The sequence below is a fragment of the Pseudorca crassidens genome, chromosome 6 (genome assembly GCF_039906515.1).
Source record: "Pseudorca crassidens isolate mPseCra1 chromosome 6, mPseCra1.hap1, whole genome shotgun sequence".
In the NCBI taxonomy this organism is placed as follows: Eukaryota; Metazoa; Chordata; class Mammalia; order Artiodactyla; family Delphinidae; genus Pseudorca; species Pseudorca crassidens.
Window position 1 is genome coordinate 124959512 of NC_090301.1, and position 12727 is coordinate 124972238.

A 12727-nucleotide genomic window follows, 5' to 3' on the forward strand; every position below is an offset into this window, starting at 1 on the left:
ATTCTCACCAGCAATGAATGAGGGTGCCTATGGCTCCCCATCCTCTCCAGAGTTTGATGTTGTCAGTACTTTTTGGATTTTAGCCATTCTCATAGGTGTATGGTGGTATCTCATTATGGTTTTAATTTGAAGTTCCCTAATGACATGATTTTGAGCATCTTTTAATGTGCTTATTTGCCGGCTGTATGCCTTGTTCAGTGAGGTGCCTGTTTAGATCTTTTGCCCATTTGTAACTGTTTATTTATTTATTTATTTTTGTGGTACGCGGGCCTCTCACTGTTGTGGCCTCTCCCGTTGCGGAGCACAGACTCCGGACGTGCAGGCTCAGCAGCCATGGCTCATGGGCCCAGCCGCTCCGCGGCATGTGGGATCTTCCCCGACCGGGGCACGAACCCGCGTCCCCTGCATCGGCAGGCGGACTCTCAACCACTGCGCCACCAGGGAAGCCCTGTTTTTTTTTTTAATTGTTAGTTTTAAGAGTTCTTAGCATATTTTGCATATCAGTCCTTTATCAGATATGTGTTTTGCACAGATTTTCTGCTCATCTTGGCTTGTCTTCCTTCTCTTAACAGTTTCTTTTGCAGAACAGAAGTTCTTAATTTAAATGAAGTCCAGCTTATCAGTTCTTTTTGTTGTGGGTTGTGCTTTTGGTGTTAGTTCTAAGAAGTTATTGCCAAACCCAGGATTACCTAATTTTATCCTGTGTTATTTTCTAGGAATTTTACAATTTTGTGTTTTACATTTATGTCTGTGATCCATTTGAGTTAAAGACTGTCCTTTTTTTCATTGCTTTTGCTCTAAGATAGAGGCTAGTGGCCTCTCTAATGGCCAGTGCAAGTTTTTTTTGCCAGTCTGTAGATGTGTAATGGTAGCTCTTTGTGGTTTATTCCTTTAAGATTTAAAATGTAATAAACTTTAACTTTGGGTGTAGCTTTGTTTGTTTGTTTATATTGCAGGTTATTATTAGTCATCAGTTTTATACACATCAGTGTATACATGTCAGTCCCAGTCGCCCAATTCAGCATGGGTGTAGCTTTTTGCCTAAGGACAGTAGTAAATATTTTTATGCTTTCCATTTACCTATGATGCCCATATTGCTGGTATGAAATCTCAAAATCCACCCCCCCTTCTATATGTTTTCACATTCTGAGAATTTTCACTTCCCCTAATTTTTATTTAAAAACAGAACAAAATCTCCATCTAAAACTATGGCAATACCTTAAACGTCAGTAATGGCCTCATTTCATGATATTGAAACAGCTTGCTTTAATAGTTAAAAAGTCTAAGCCACCTTTGGGAACCTGCTTTTTTATTCTGCAAGTGATGAATGCCTTTGCCAGCCGTGTTAGAGTATGATGTGAACTCTGTTTTTCAAGAGAGGATGCCTTTCCTTATTTAACTGGTTGCATTCTTCGAGATGTTTCTTTTTCTTCTCTTTGCCCTTCCCTTTCTCCCCCAGGCTTGGTTTAATCTTTGTGGTTAATGACTCTGAAGATGTTGATGGGATGCAGGATGCTGGAGTGGCTATTCTGAGAGCGTATAATTATGTTGCCCAAGAAGTGGATGATTATCATGCCTTCCAAACTCTGACACACGTATGTTTTTGTTCAAAATGGCGAATAATTTTTAAAAATGTAACTTACTCTAAGAAACAGTATGTGGTAAGGAGATTCTATATTTCTGGAAAGAGAAAAAGGTAAATTATTCACACAAACTTCATGCATTTTGTATTTCCAGAGTTGCCTTTATTGATACACTAACGTTAATAATAGATTGTTGTGATTTCAGCTAAGATTCCTTAGATACTAATACATTAATGTATCTTAGTTTTCTGCGTTTTGGCGATTTGAAATCACTGATTAATGCCTTTCGGTAAATGTGATGTTTTCTACTTGTTTAAAAAAAAAAACTTCGCTTTCTTCCCTTTTAAGACAATCATGATATTTTCGTTAAGAATCAGTTTAATATTCAAGTCATAAAATTCTTATTAATTGTTTTCTCCATTTTAATTGGAAACTGTGAAATATCCTGATTTTTATATATATATTTTAAGTTACTTGCACAAGTTCAGAGAACTCTCCTTGTTTTTTTTCTATTTTTGTGTATAAAAAGTTGACCAGTAATAGTTCTTTTGCTTACAGATTAGTGTTAATTATTGAAAAACTTATCTTTAAAGCAGTTATTTTCATGACTTTTATTTTACCCATAAACATGATTTCAGCCTGCTGTTTATTATGTTTGTTACGTTTACTGTTTAGAGATTCAGTCGGGGCATTTTTTATTAATTGAAATGTTCATTTATTTATTTGGCCAACTTTTATTAAAGATGCACCCTTTGCCAGGCCCGTACCAGCTGCTAGGGATACAAAGAAGAGTAAGATTTTCCCTCGTCCTCAAACACCTTACAATCTAGTGGGGGACGCCTCCACACAGATGATTTGGTACAGTGTGGGAAGCACCGCTGGCTATAGCAGCACTAGGACCTCACTCCACTAGGGATGGCCACGGACATTTTTGTGGAGTGGGAAGTTGTCCCAGCTGAGTGTAGGAGGGAAAACAGGAGTCAGTTGAACAGTGGCTGCAAATCAGAAGTAGTGACTCCAGGTTGTTAGTATGACTTGAGCAGAATATTGTGAGAGCAGAGTGGAGAGGGGAACCTCATTGGTCATTGAGGCCGTTAGGCTGGGTAATAGGTGTCCAGATCTCAGAGTTAAACTCCAATTAAAACCTCATTCTGATGCATGTATGGAGATGGATCTGGTGAAGGGTAAAGAAAGTGGCAGGGATACTAGTTGGTGAGCTGTTGCTGTGATCTCTGTGAGAAATGGTGGTGGACCTTAGTTAGCAGCAGGCTCTGAAGAATGAAATAAGTTCCAATGAAGTTGCTGAGGATAATAAGGGTTTTTAAGTCTGTCTTTTAAAGTTTTTTCCCCTCACAGCTGTGTGTATAAAGGAAAGGATAAAGAGTTTTCATTTCTTTTTCTTTATTTTTAGTTGCAAAAGTAAAAAAAAATTATGTTCATTATTAAAACTTTTAAAAAATAATATTAAAGTGTGTTGATTAAAAAATCTGTCTCTGCCCTCCGTAATCCTGCTCCTTAAAGGCAGCCACTGTTAAAAGCTTGCATCTTCTAGACGCTTAACTGTAACAGTACAGACACAGTTTTGTTATTGTCTTATGCCTTTTAAAAACAAGGACTATGCCATATGTATTTTGAAACATTTTTTCCCCTTAAACTTCATGGACATAAGTTCTTATGTCAAGGATTACTTATAACTATTCGGATTTTAAAAAAATTAACACATTTTTGCATTTGGGACTTACTGTGAATATGAACTGATTGAGTCATTTTAAGAATTTTAAGAATATGTAGTTTCTAACATAAGAAGGCATAAGGAAGTATATGGAAAATGGAGAATTGCTAATATGGCCCATTTGCTCTTTTTAAGAGAATTAGCTATTGTTTTCATTTTCCTCTTCATTCTGAAATCTTTTGTAATAAATACTCCAAAATTTACATGTGAAAGTGTAGTTGGTTACCTGGTTTTTCTTTCTTCAGATATATAACAAAGTAAGGACTGGAGAAAAAGTTAAAGTTGAACATGTGGTCAGTGTCCTGGAGACGAAATATCCATATGTGGAAGTGAATAGCATTTTGGGGATTGACTCTGCTTATGATCAGAATCGGAAGGTAAACATTCTCTGGCACTTCTCATTTGACTGCAACACTATACTTTCCTTACGTATCCTTATTATTGGGGGTTACTGTTAATAAAGGTGGTGATGGTGAAATATTTAGGTACTTAGCATTTATTTTATTTTATTTTTTTTCATTTTAACATCTTTATTGGAGTATAATTGCTTTACAATGGTATGTTAGTTTCAGCTTCACAACAAATTGAATCAGTTATATATATACATACGTTCCCATATCTCTTCCCACTTGCGTCTCCCTCCCTCCCACCCTCCCTATCCCACCCCTCCAGGCGGTCACAAAGCACGGAGCTGATCTCCCTCTGCTATGCGGCTGCTTCCCACTAGCTATCTACCTTACGTTTGGTAGTGTATATATGTCCATGCCTCTCTCTGGCTTTGTCACAGTTTACCCTTCCCCCTCCCCATAGCCTCAAGTCCATTCTCTAGTAAGTCTGCGTCTTTATTCCTGTTTCAGCCCTACGTTTTTCATGACATTTTTTTTTTTCTTAAATTCCATATATATGTGTTAGCATACGGTATTTGTCTCTCTCTTTCTGACTTACTTCACTCTGTATGACAGACTCTGGGTCTATCCACCTTATTACAAATAGCTCAATTTCGTTTCTTTTTATGGCTGAGTAATATTCCATTGTATATATGTGCCACATCTTCTTTATCCATTCATCCGATGATGGGCACTTAGGTTGTTTCCATCTCCGGGCTATTGTAAATAGAGCTGCAATGAACATTTTGGTACATGACTCTTTTTGAATTGTGGTTTTCTCAGGGTATATGCCCAGTAGTGGGATTGCTGGGTCATATGGTAGTTCTATTTGTAGTTTTTTAAGGAACCTCCATACTGTTCTCCACAGTGGCTGTATCAATTTACATTCCTACCAACAGTGTAAGAGGGTTCCCTTTTCTCCACACCCTCTCCAGCATTTATTGTTTCTAGATTTTTTGATGATGGCCATTCTGACTGGTGTGAGATGATATCTCATTGTAGTTTTGATTTGCAATTTCTCTAATGATTAGTGATGTTGAGCATTCTTTCATGTGTTTGTTGGCAGTCTGTATATCTTCTTTGGAGAAATGTCTATTTAGGTCTTCTGCCCATTTTTGGATTGGGTTGTTTGTTTTTTTGTTATTAAGCTGCATGAGCTGCTTATAAATTTTGGAGATTAATCCTTTGTCAGTTGCTTCATTTGCAAATATTTTCTCCCATTCTGAGTGTTGTCTTTTGGTCTTGTTTATGGTTTCCTTTGCTGCGCAAAAGCTTTTAAGTTTCATTAGGTCCCATTTGTTTATTTTTGTTTTTATTTCCATTTCTCTAGGAGGTGGGTCAAAAAGGACCTTGCTGTGATTTATGTCATAGAGTCTCCTGCCTATGTTTTCCTCTAAGAGTTTGATAGTTTCTGGCCTTACATTTAGGTCTTTAATCCATTTTGAGCTTATTTTGTGTATGGTGTTAGGGAGTGATCTAATCTCATACTTTTACATGCAGCTGTCCGGTTTTCCCAGCACCACTTATTGAAGAGGCTGTCCTTTCTCCACTGTACATTCCTGCCACCTCTATCAAAGATAAGGTGACCATATGTGCGTGGGTTTATCTCTGGGCTTTCTATCCTGTTCCATTGCTCTATCTTTCTGTTTTTGTGCCAGTACCATACTGTCTTGATTACTGTAGCTTTGTAGTATAGTCTGAAGTCAGGAAGCCTGATTCCTCCAGCACCATTTTTCGTTCTCAAGATTGCTTTGGCTATTCGGGGTCTTTTTTGTTTCCATACAAATTGTGAAATTTTTTGTTCTGGTTCTGTGAAAAATGCCAGTGGTAGTTTGATAGGGATTGCATTGAATCTGTAGATTGCTTTGGGTAGTAGAGTCATTTTCACAATGTTGATTCTTCCAATCCAAGAACAAGGTATAACTCTCCATCTATTTGTATCATCTTTAATTTCTTTCATCAGTGTCTTATAATTTTCTGCATACAGGTCTTTTGTCTCCTTAGGTAGGTTGATTCCTAGATATTTTATTCTTTTTGTTGCAGTGGTAAATGGGAGTGTTTTCTTGATTTCACTTTCAGATTTTTCATCCTTAGTGTATAGGAATGCCAGAGATTTCTGTGCATTAATTTTGTATCCTGCTACTTTACCAAATTCATTGATTAGCTCTAGTAGTTTTCTGGTAGCATCTTTAGGATTCTCTATGTATAGTATCATGTCATCTGCAAAGAGTGACAGCTTTACTTCTTCTTTTCCGATTTGGATTCCTTTTATTTCCTTTTCTTCTCTGATTGCTGTGGCTAAAACTTCCCAAAACTATGTTGAATAACAGTGGTGAGAGCGGGCAACCTTGTCTTGTTCCTGATCTTAGTGGAAATGCTTTCAGTTTTTCACCATTGAGGATGATGTTGGCTGTGGGCTTGTCATATATGGCCTTTATTATGTTGAGGAAAGTTCCCTGTGTGCCTACTTTCTGCAGGGTTTTTATCATAAATGGGTGTTGAATTTTATCAAAAGCTTTCTCTGCATCTATTGAGATGATCATATGGTTTTTCTCCTTCAATTTGTTAATATGGTGTATCACGTTGATTGATTTGTGTATACTGAAGAATCCTTGCATTCCTGGAATAAGCCCCACTTGATCATGGTGTATGATCCGTTTAATGTGCTGTTGGATTCTGTTTGCTAGTATTTTGTTGAGGATTTTTGCATCTATGTTCATCAGTGATATTGGCCTGTAGTTTTCTTTCTTTGTGACATCCTTGTCTCGTTTTGGTATCAGGGTGATGGTGGCCTTGTAGAATGAGTTGGGGAGTGTTCCTCCCTCTGCTATATTTTGGAAGAGTTTGAGAAGGATAGGTGTTAGCTCTTCTCTAAATGTTTGATAGAATTCGCCTGTGAAGCCATCTGGTCCTGGGCTTTTGCTTGTTGGAAGATTTTTAATCACAGTTTCAATTTCAGTGCTTGTGATTGGTCTGTTCATATTTTCTATTTCTTCCTGATTCAGTCTTGGCAAGTTGTGCCTTTCTAAGAATTTGTCCATTTCTTCCAGGTTGTCCATTTTATTGGCATAGAGTTGCTTGTAGTAATCTCTCATGATCTTTTGTATTTCTGCAGTGTCAGTTGTTACCTCTCCTTTTTCATTTCTAATTCTATTGATTTGAGTCTTCTCTCTTTTTTTCTTGATGAGTCTGGCTAATGGTTTATCAATTTTGTTTATCCTTTCAAAGAACCAGCTTTTAGTTTTATTGATCTTTGCTATTGTTTCCTTCATTTCTTTTTCATTTATTTCTGATCTGATTTTTATGATTTCTTTCCTTCTGGTAGCTTTGGGTTTTTTTTGTTCTTCTTTCTCTAATTGCTTGAGGTGCAAGGTTAGGTTGTTTATTCGAGATGTTTCCTGTTTCTTAAGGTAGGATTGTATTGCTATAAACTTCCCTCTTAGAACTGCTTTTGCTGCATCCCATAGATTTTTAGTCGTCGTGTCTCCATTGTCATTTGTTTCTAGGCATTTTTTTATTTCCTCTTTGATTTCTTCAATGATCACTTCCTTATTAAGTAGTGTATTGTTTAGCCTCCATGTGTCTGTATTTTTTACAGATCTTTTCCTGTAATTGATATCTAGTCTCATGGCGTTGTGGTTGGAAAATATACTTGATACAATTTCAATTTTCTTAAATTTACCAAGGCTTGATTTGTGACCCAAGATATGATCTATCCTGGAGAATGTTCCATGAGCACTTGAGAAAAATGTGTATTCTGTTGTTTTTGGATTAAGTCCATCTTGTTTAATGTATCATTTAAAGCTTGTGTTTCCTTATTTATTTTCATTTTGGATGATCTGTCCATGGGTGAAAGTGGGGTGTTTAAGTCCCCTACTATGAATGTGTTACTGTCGATTTCCCCTTTTATGGCTGTTAGTATTTGCCTTATGTATTGAGGTGCTCCTATGTTGGGTGCATAAATATTTACAATTGTTATTTTCTTCTTGGATCGATCCCTTGATCATTATGTAGTGTCCTTCTTTGTCTCTTCTAATAGTCTTTGTTTTAAAGTCTATTTTGTCTGATACGAGAATTGCTACTCCAGCTTTCTTTTGGTTTCCATTTGCATGAAATACCTTTTTCCATCCCCTTACTTTCAGTCTGTATGTGTCTCTAGGTCTGAAGTGGGTCTCTTGTGGACAGCATATAAAAGGGTCTTGTTTTTGTATCCATTCAGCCAATCTGTGTCTGTTGGTGGGAGCATTTAGTCCATTTACATTTAAGGTAATTATCGATATGTATGTTCCCATTCCCATTTTCTTAATTGTTTTGGGTTCGTTATTGTCGCTCTTTTCCTTCTTTTGTGTTTCTTTCCTAGAGAAGTTCCTTTAGCAGTTGTTGTAGAGCTGGTTTGGTGGTGCTGAACTCTCTCAGCTTTTGCTTGTCTGTAAAGGTTTTAATTTCTCCACTAAATCTGAATGAGATCCTTGCTGGGTAGAGTAATCTTGGTTGCAGGTTTTTCTCCTTCAACACTTTCAATATGTCCTGCCAGTCCCTTCTGGCTTGCAGAGTTTCTGCTGAAAGATCAGCTGTTAACCTTATGGGGATTCCCTTGTGTGTTATTTGTTGTTTTTCCCTTGCTGCTTTTAATATGCTTTCTTTGTATTTAACTTTTGACAGTTTGATTAATATGTGTCTTGGCGTATTTGTCCTTGGATTTGTCCTGTATGGGACTCTCTGTGCTTCCTGGACTTGATTAACTATTTCCTTTCCCATATTAGGGAAGTTTTCAACTATAATCTCTTCAAATATTTTCTCGGTTTCTTTCTTTTTCTCTTCTTCTCCTGGAACCCCTATAATTCGAATGTTGGTGCGTTTAATGTTGTCCCAGAGGTCTCTGAGACTGTCCTCAGTCTTTTCATTCTTTTTTCTTTATTCTGCTCTGCAGTAGTTATTTCCACTATTTTATCTTCCAGGTCACTTATCCGTTCTTCTGCCTCAGTTATTCTGCTATTGATCCCTTCTAGAGTACTTTTAATTTCATTAATTGTGTTGTTCATCGTTGCTTGTTTCATCTTTAGTTCTTCTCTTCTGGGTCCTTGTTAACTGTTTCTTGCATTTTGTCCTTTCTGTTTCCAAGATTTTGGATCATCCTTACTATCATTATTCTGAATTCTTTTTCAGGTAGACTGCCTGTTTCCTCTTCATTTGTTAGGTCTGGTGCATTTTTATCTTGCTCCTTTATCTGCTGTGTGTTTTTCTGTCTTCTCATTTTGCTTATCTTACTGTGTTTGGGGTCTCCTTTTTGTAGGCTGCAGGTTCGTAGTTCCCGCTGTTTTTGATGTCTGTCCCCAGTGGCTAAGGTTGGTTCAGTGGGTTGTGTAAGCTTCCTGGTGGAGGGTACTAGTGCCTGTGTTGTGGTGGATGAGGCTGGATCTTGTCTTTCTGGTGGGCAGGTCCACGTCTGGTGGTGTGTTTTGGGGTGTCTGTAGACTTATTATGATTTTGGGCAGCCTCTCTGCTAATGGGTGGGGTTGTGTTCCTGTCTTGCTACTTGTTTGGCATAGGATGTCCAGCACTGTAGCTTGCTGGTCGTTGAGTGAAGCTGGGTGCTGGCGTTGAGATGGAGATCTCTGGGAGATTTTCGCCGTTTGATATTATGTGCAGCTGGGAGGCCTCTTGTGGACCAGTGTCCTGAAGTTGGCTTTCCCACCTCAGAGGCACAGCACTAACTCCTGGCTGCAGCACCAAGAGCCTTTCATCCACACGGCTCCTTAATTTGGGATGATTCGTTGTCTGTTCATGTATTCCACAGATGCAGGTACATCACGTTGATTGTGGAGCTTTAATCCTCTGCTTCTGAGGCTGCTGGGAGAGATTTCCCTTTCTCTTCTTTGTTCTCACAGCTCCCAGGGGCTCAGCTTTGGATTTGGCCGCGTCTGTGCGTGTAGGTCGCTGGAGGGCATCTGTTCTTTGCTCAGGCAGGACGGGGTTAAAGGAGCCGCGGACTCGGAGGCTCTGGCTCACTTAGGCCGGAGGTAGGGAGGGTCACGGAGTGCGGGGCGGGCCTGCGGCGGCAGAGGCCGGCGTGACGTTGCCAGGCTGAGGCGTGCCGTGCGTTCTCCCGGGGAGCCGTCCCTGGATCCCGGAAACCTGGCAGTGGCGGGCCGCACAGGCTCCCCAGAAGGGGGTGTGGATAGTGACTTGTGTTCGCACACAGGGTTCCCGGTGGTGGCAGCAACAGCCCTAGCGTCCCATGTCCGTCTCTGGGGTCCGCACTTCTAGCCGCGGCTCGCGCCCGTCTCTGGAGCTCCTCCAAGCAGTACTCTTAATCCCCTCTCCTCGCGCACCAGGAAACAAAGAGGGAAGAAAAAGTCTCTTGCCTCTTCGGCAGGTCCAAACTTTTCCCTGGACTCCCTCCCAGCCAGCCGCGGCGCACCAGCACCCTGCAGGCTGTGTCCATGCCGCCAACCCCAGTCCTCTTCCGGTGCTCCAACCGAAGCCGGAGCCTCAGCTCCCAGCCCCACCCGCCCCAGTGGGTGAGCAGACAAGCCTCTCTGCTGGTGAGTGCCGGTCGGCCCTGATCCTCTGCGCTGGAATCTCTCCGCTTTGCCCTCTGCACCCCTGTTGCTGTGCTCTCCTCCGTGGCTCCGAAGCTCCCCCACTCCGCCACCTGCAGTCTCTGCCCGCGAAGGGGCTTCCTAGTGTGTGGACACTTTTCCTCCTTCACAGCTCCCTCCCGCTGGTGCAGGACCTCTCCCTATTCTTTTGTCTCTGTTTAATTTTTTCTTTTGCCCTAACCAGGTATGTGGGGGGTTTCTTGCCTTTTGGGAGGTCTGAGGTCTTCTGCCAGCGTTCAGTAGGTGCTCTGTAGGAGTTGTTCCATGTGTAGATGTATTTCTGGTGTATCTGTGGGGAGGAAGGTGATCTCCGCGTCTTACTCTTCCGCCATCTTCCCGGAAGTCCTCCGGTACTTAGCATTTAAAAATTTAGAAACCCGGTCACTTTTCTGTCTCTGCAAATATAGTTTATATTTCAATTTTGTGAAGATATCGTTGATTTTAGCTGGCCTATGAACTATACAATTGAAAAATAATTTCTCTTTATAATGCACTGGTAGTACCTGAGTGATATATGTTCTGGATAAAATCTGTTGGAAGTATATGATGTATGCTTGTAAGGTATGATGTGTGTGCCTAATGTGTGTCATGTATTTAATTGTTTAGGCCAAAGATGGAAATGCAATAGGAAATGTAATAAATAGAATGGCAAAGTCTCATAATAAGGATATAGGGAAATATTTTAAAGTCTTTATTTAAAGATAATAGTGAGACATTAAATATAGTGAAGGACCTTTATTGTAAGCAGGAACAAGGTGGTCAGTTTATTGAAAACAAGTGTTAAGGCAAGGCATCAAAATACATTTCTGAAACAATTTAAAACAATAAAAAAGTGTATTTATTTACCAGCTTTTTTTCATGTTTTTGAATGAAGGACAAGGCCTTTGGTTCATCTGTTTGAGATCTGAGCTATCATTTCATTAGAAACCATACTGATAATGCATTGTTTATACATTCTCTTTTATCTGAGTACAGAATCCTAGATTTTATTATCTCCCTCTCAAGTCTTACCCACACCCAATTCAACACCAGTTGTTTTTTAGCGTTTCACTTTTTTTTTTCTAGTCATTCAGTTTGTTTTTGTTTCCTTCCTTCCTTGCACTTATTTTAACTTAATATAATTTTATTATGGTAACATTGATTTGTAACATTATATAAGTTTCACGTGTACAACATTGTATTTACTTCTGTATCCCCTACAGCTTGCCCACCACCAAAAATTTAGTTTCCATTCATCACTGTACAGTTGATCCTGTTTACTCATTTCCCCGCCCCCAGTGTACACTGCTTTGTTACATGTTTGTTTTTGTTTGGTTTGGTTTGTTCATTTATTTTGTTTTGTTTGTTTATTTTTTATATTCCACGTGTAAGTGAAATCCTATGGTATTTGTCCTTCTCCGTCTGACTTATTTCACTAGCATAATACCCTCAAGGTCCATCCCTGTTGTCACAGATGGCAAGATTTCATCTTCTTTTTATGACTGAGAAGTGTTCTATTGTGTGTATGTGTGTTTGTGTGTGTGTATGTATATCTTACATCTTCTTTATCCATTCATCTGTTGATGGACACTTGGGTTGTTTCTGTATCTTGGCTATTGTAAACAATGCCATGATGAACATAGGAGTGCATATAATTTTTTGGATTAGTGTTTTCATGTTCTTTGGATAAATAACCAGAAGTGGAATTACTGGATCATATTCTATTCTTAATTTTTTTTGAGGAATCTCCATACTGTTTTCCATAGTGGCTGTACCAATTTACATTCCAACACTGCAAAGGGATTCTCTTTTCTCCACATACTTACCAACATTTGTTATTGCCTGTGTTTTTGATAATAGTCATTTTGGCAAGTGTGAGGTGATATCTCATGTGGTTTTGATTTGCATTTCCAAGATGAGTAGTGATGTTGAACACCTTTCATGTGCCTGTTGGCCAGCTGTATGTCTTCTTTGGAAAAATGTCTATTCAGGTCCTCTGTCCATTTTTTAATCAGGTTGTTTTTTTTGTTGTTCTTGAGCTGTATGAGATCTTTATATATTTTGCACATTAACCTCTTATTGGATATGTTATTTGCAGATATATTCTCTCATTGGGTAGGTTGTCTTTTCATTTTATTGATGGTTTTCTTTGCTGTGCAGAAGCTTTTTTCATTTGATATAATTACATTTGTTTATTTGTGCTTTTGTTTTCCTTGCCTGAGGAGACATATCTAGAAAGATATTGCTAAGATGGATGTCAGAGAGGATACTGCCTTTTTTTCCCTTAGACTTCTATGGTTTCAGGTCTTACATTAAAGTTTTTAATTCATTTTGAGTTAATTTTTGTGTATGGTGTGAGGTAGTGGTCTAGTTTCATTTTTTTTTTTTGCATGTGGCTGTCCGGTTTTCCCAACTCCATTTATTGAAGAGATATCATTCCTCCAT

The 12727-nt window shown here is 39.1% G+C and overlaps 1 protein-coding gene across 1 annotated transcript in view; it reads left to right on the forward strand.

Annotated features, from left to right (window-relative positions):
* Positions 1 to 12727, forward strand: part of UGGT1 (UDP-glucose glycoprotein glucosyltransferase 1) — a 109466-nt gene that overhangs the window by 37150 nt on the left and 59589 nt on the right. The window contains exons 16-17 of the mRNA XM_067742307.1: positions 1460 to 1595; positions 3561 to 3692. Of these exons, the coding sequence (XP_067598408.1) occupies positions 1460 to 1595; positions 3561 to 3692 (268 nt within the window). The remainder of the gene's footprint in view (positions 1 to 1459; positions 1596 to 3560; positions 3693 to 12727) is intronic.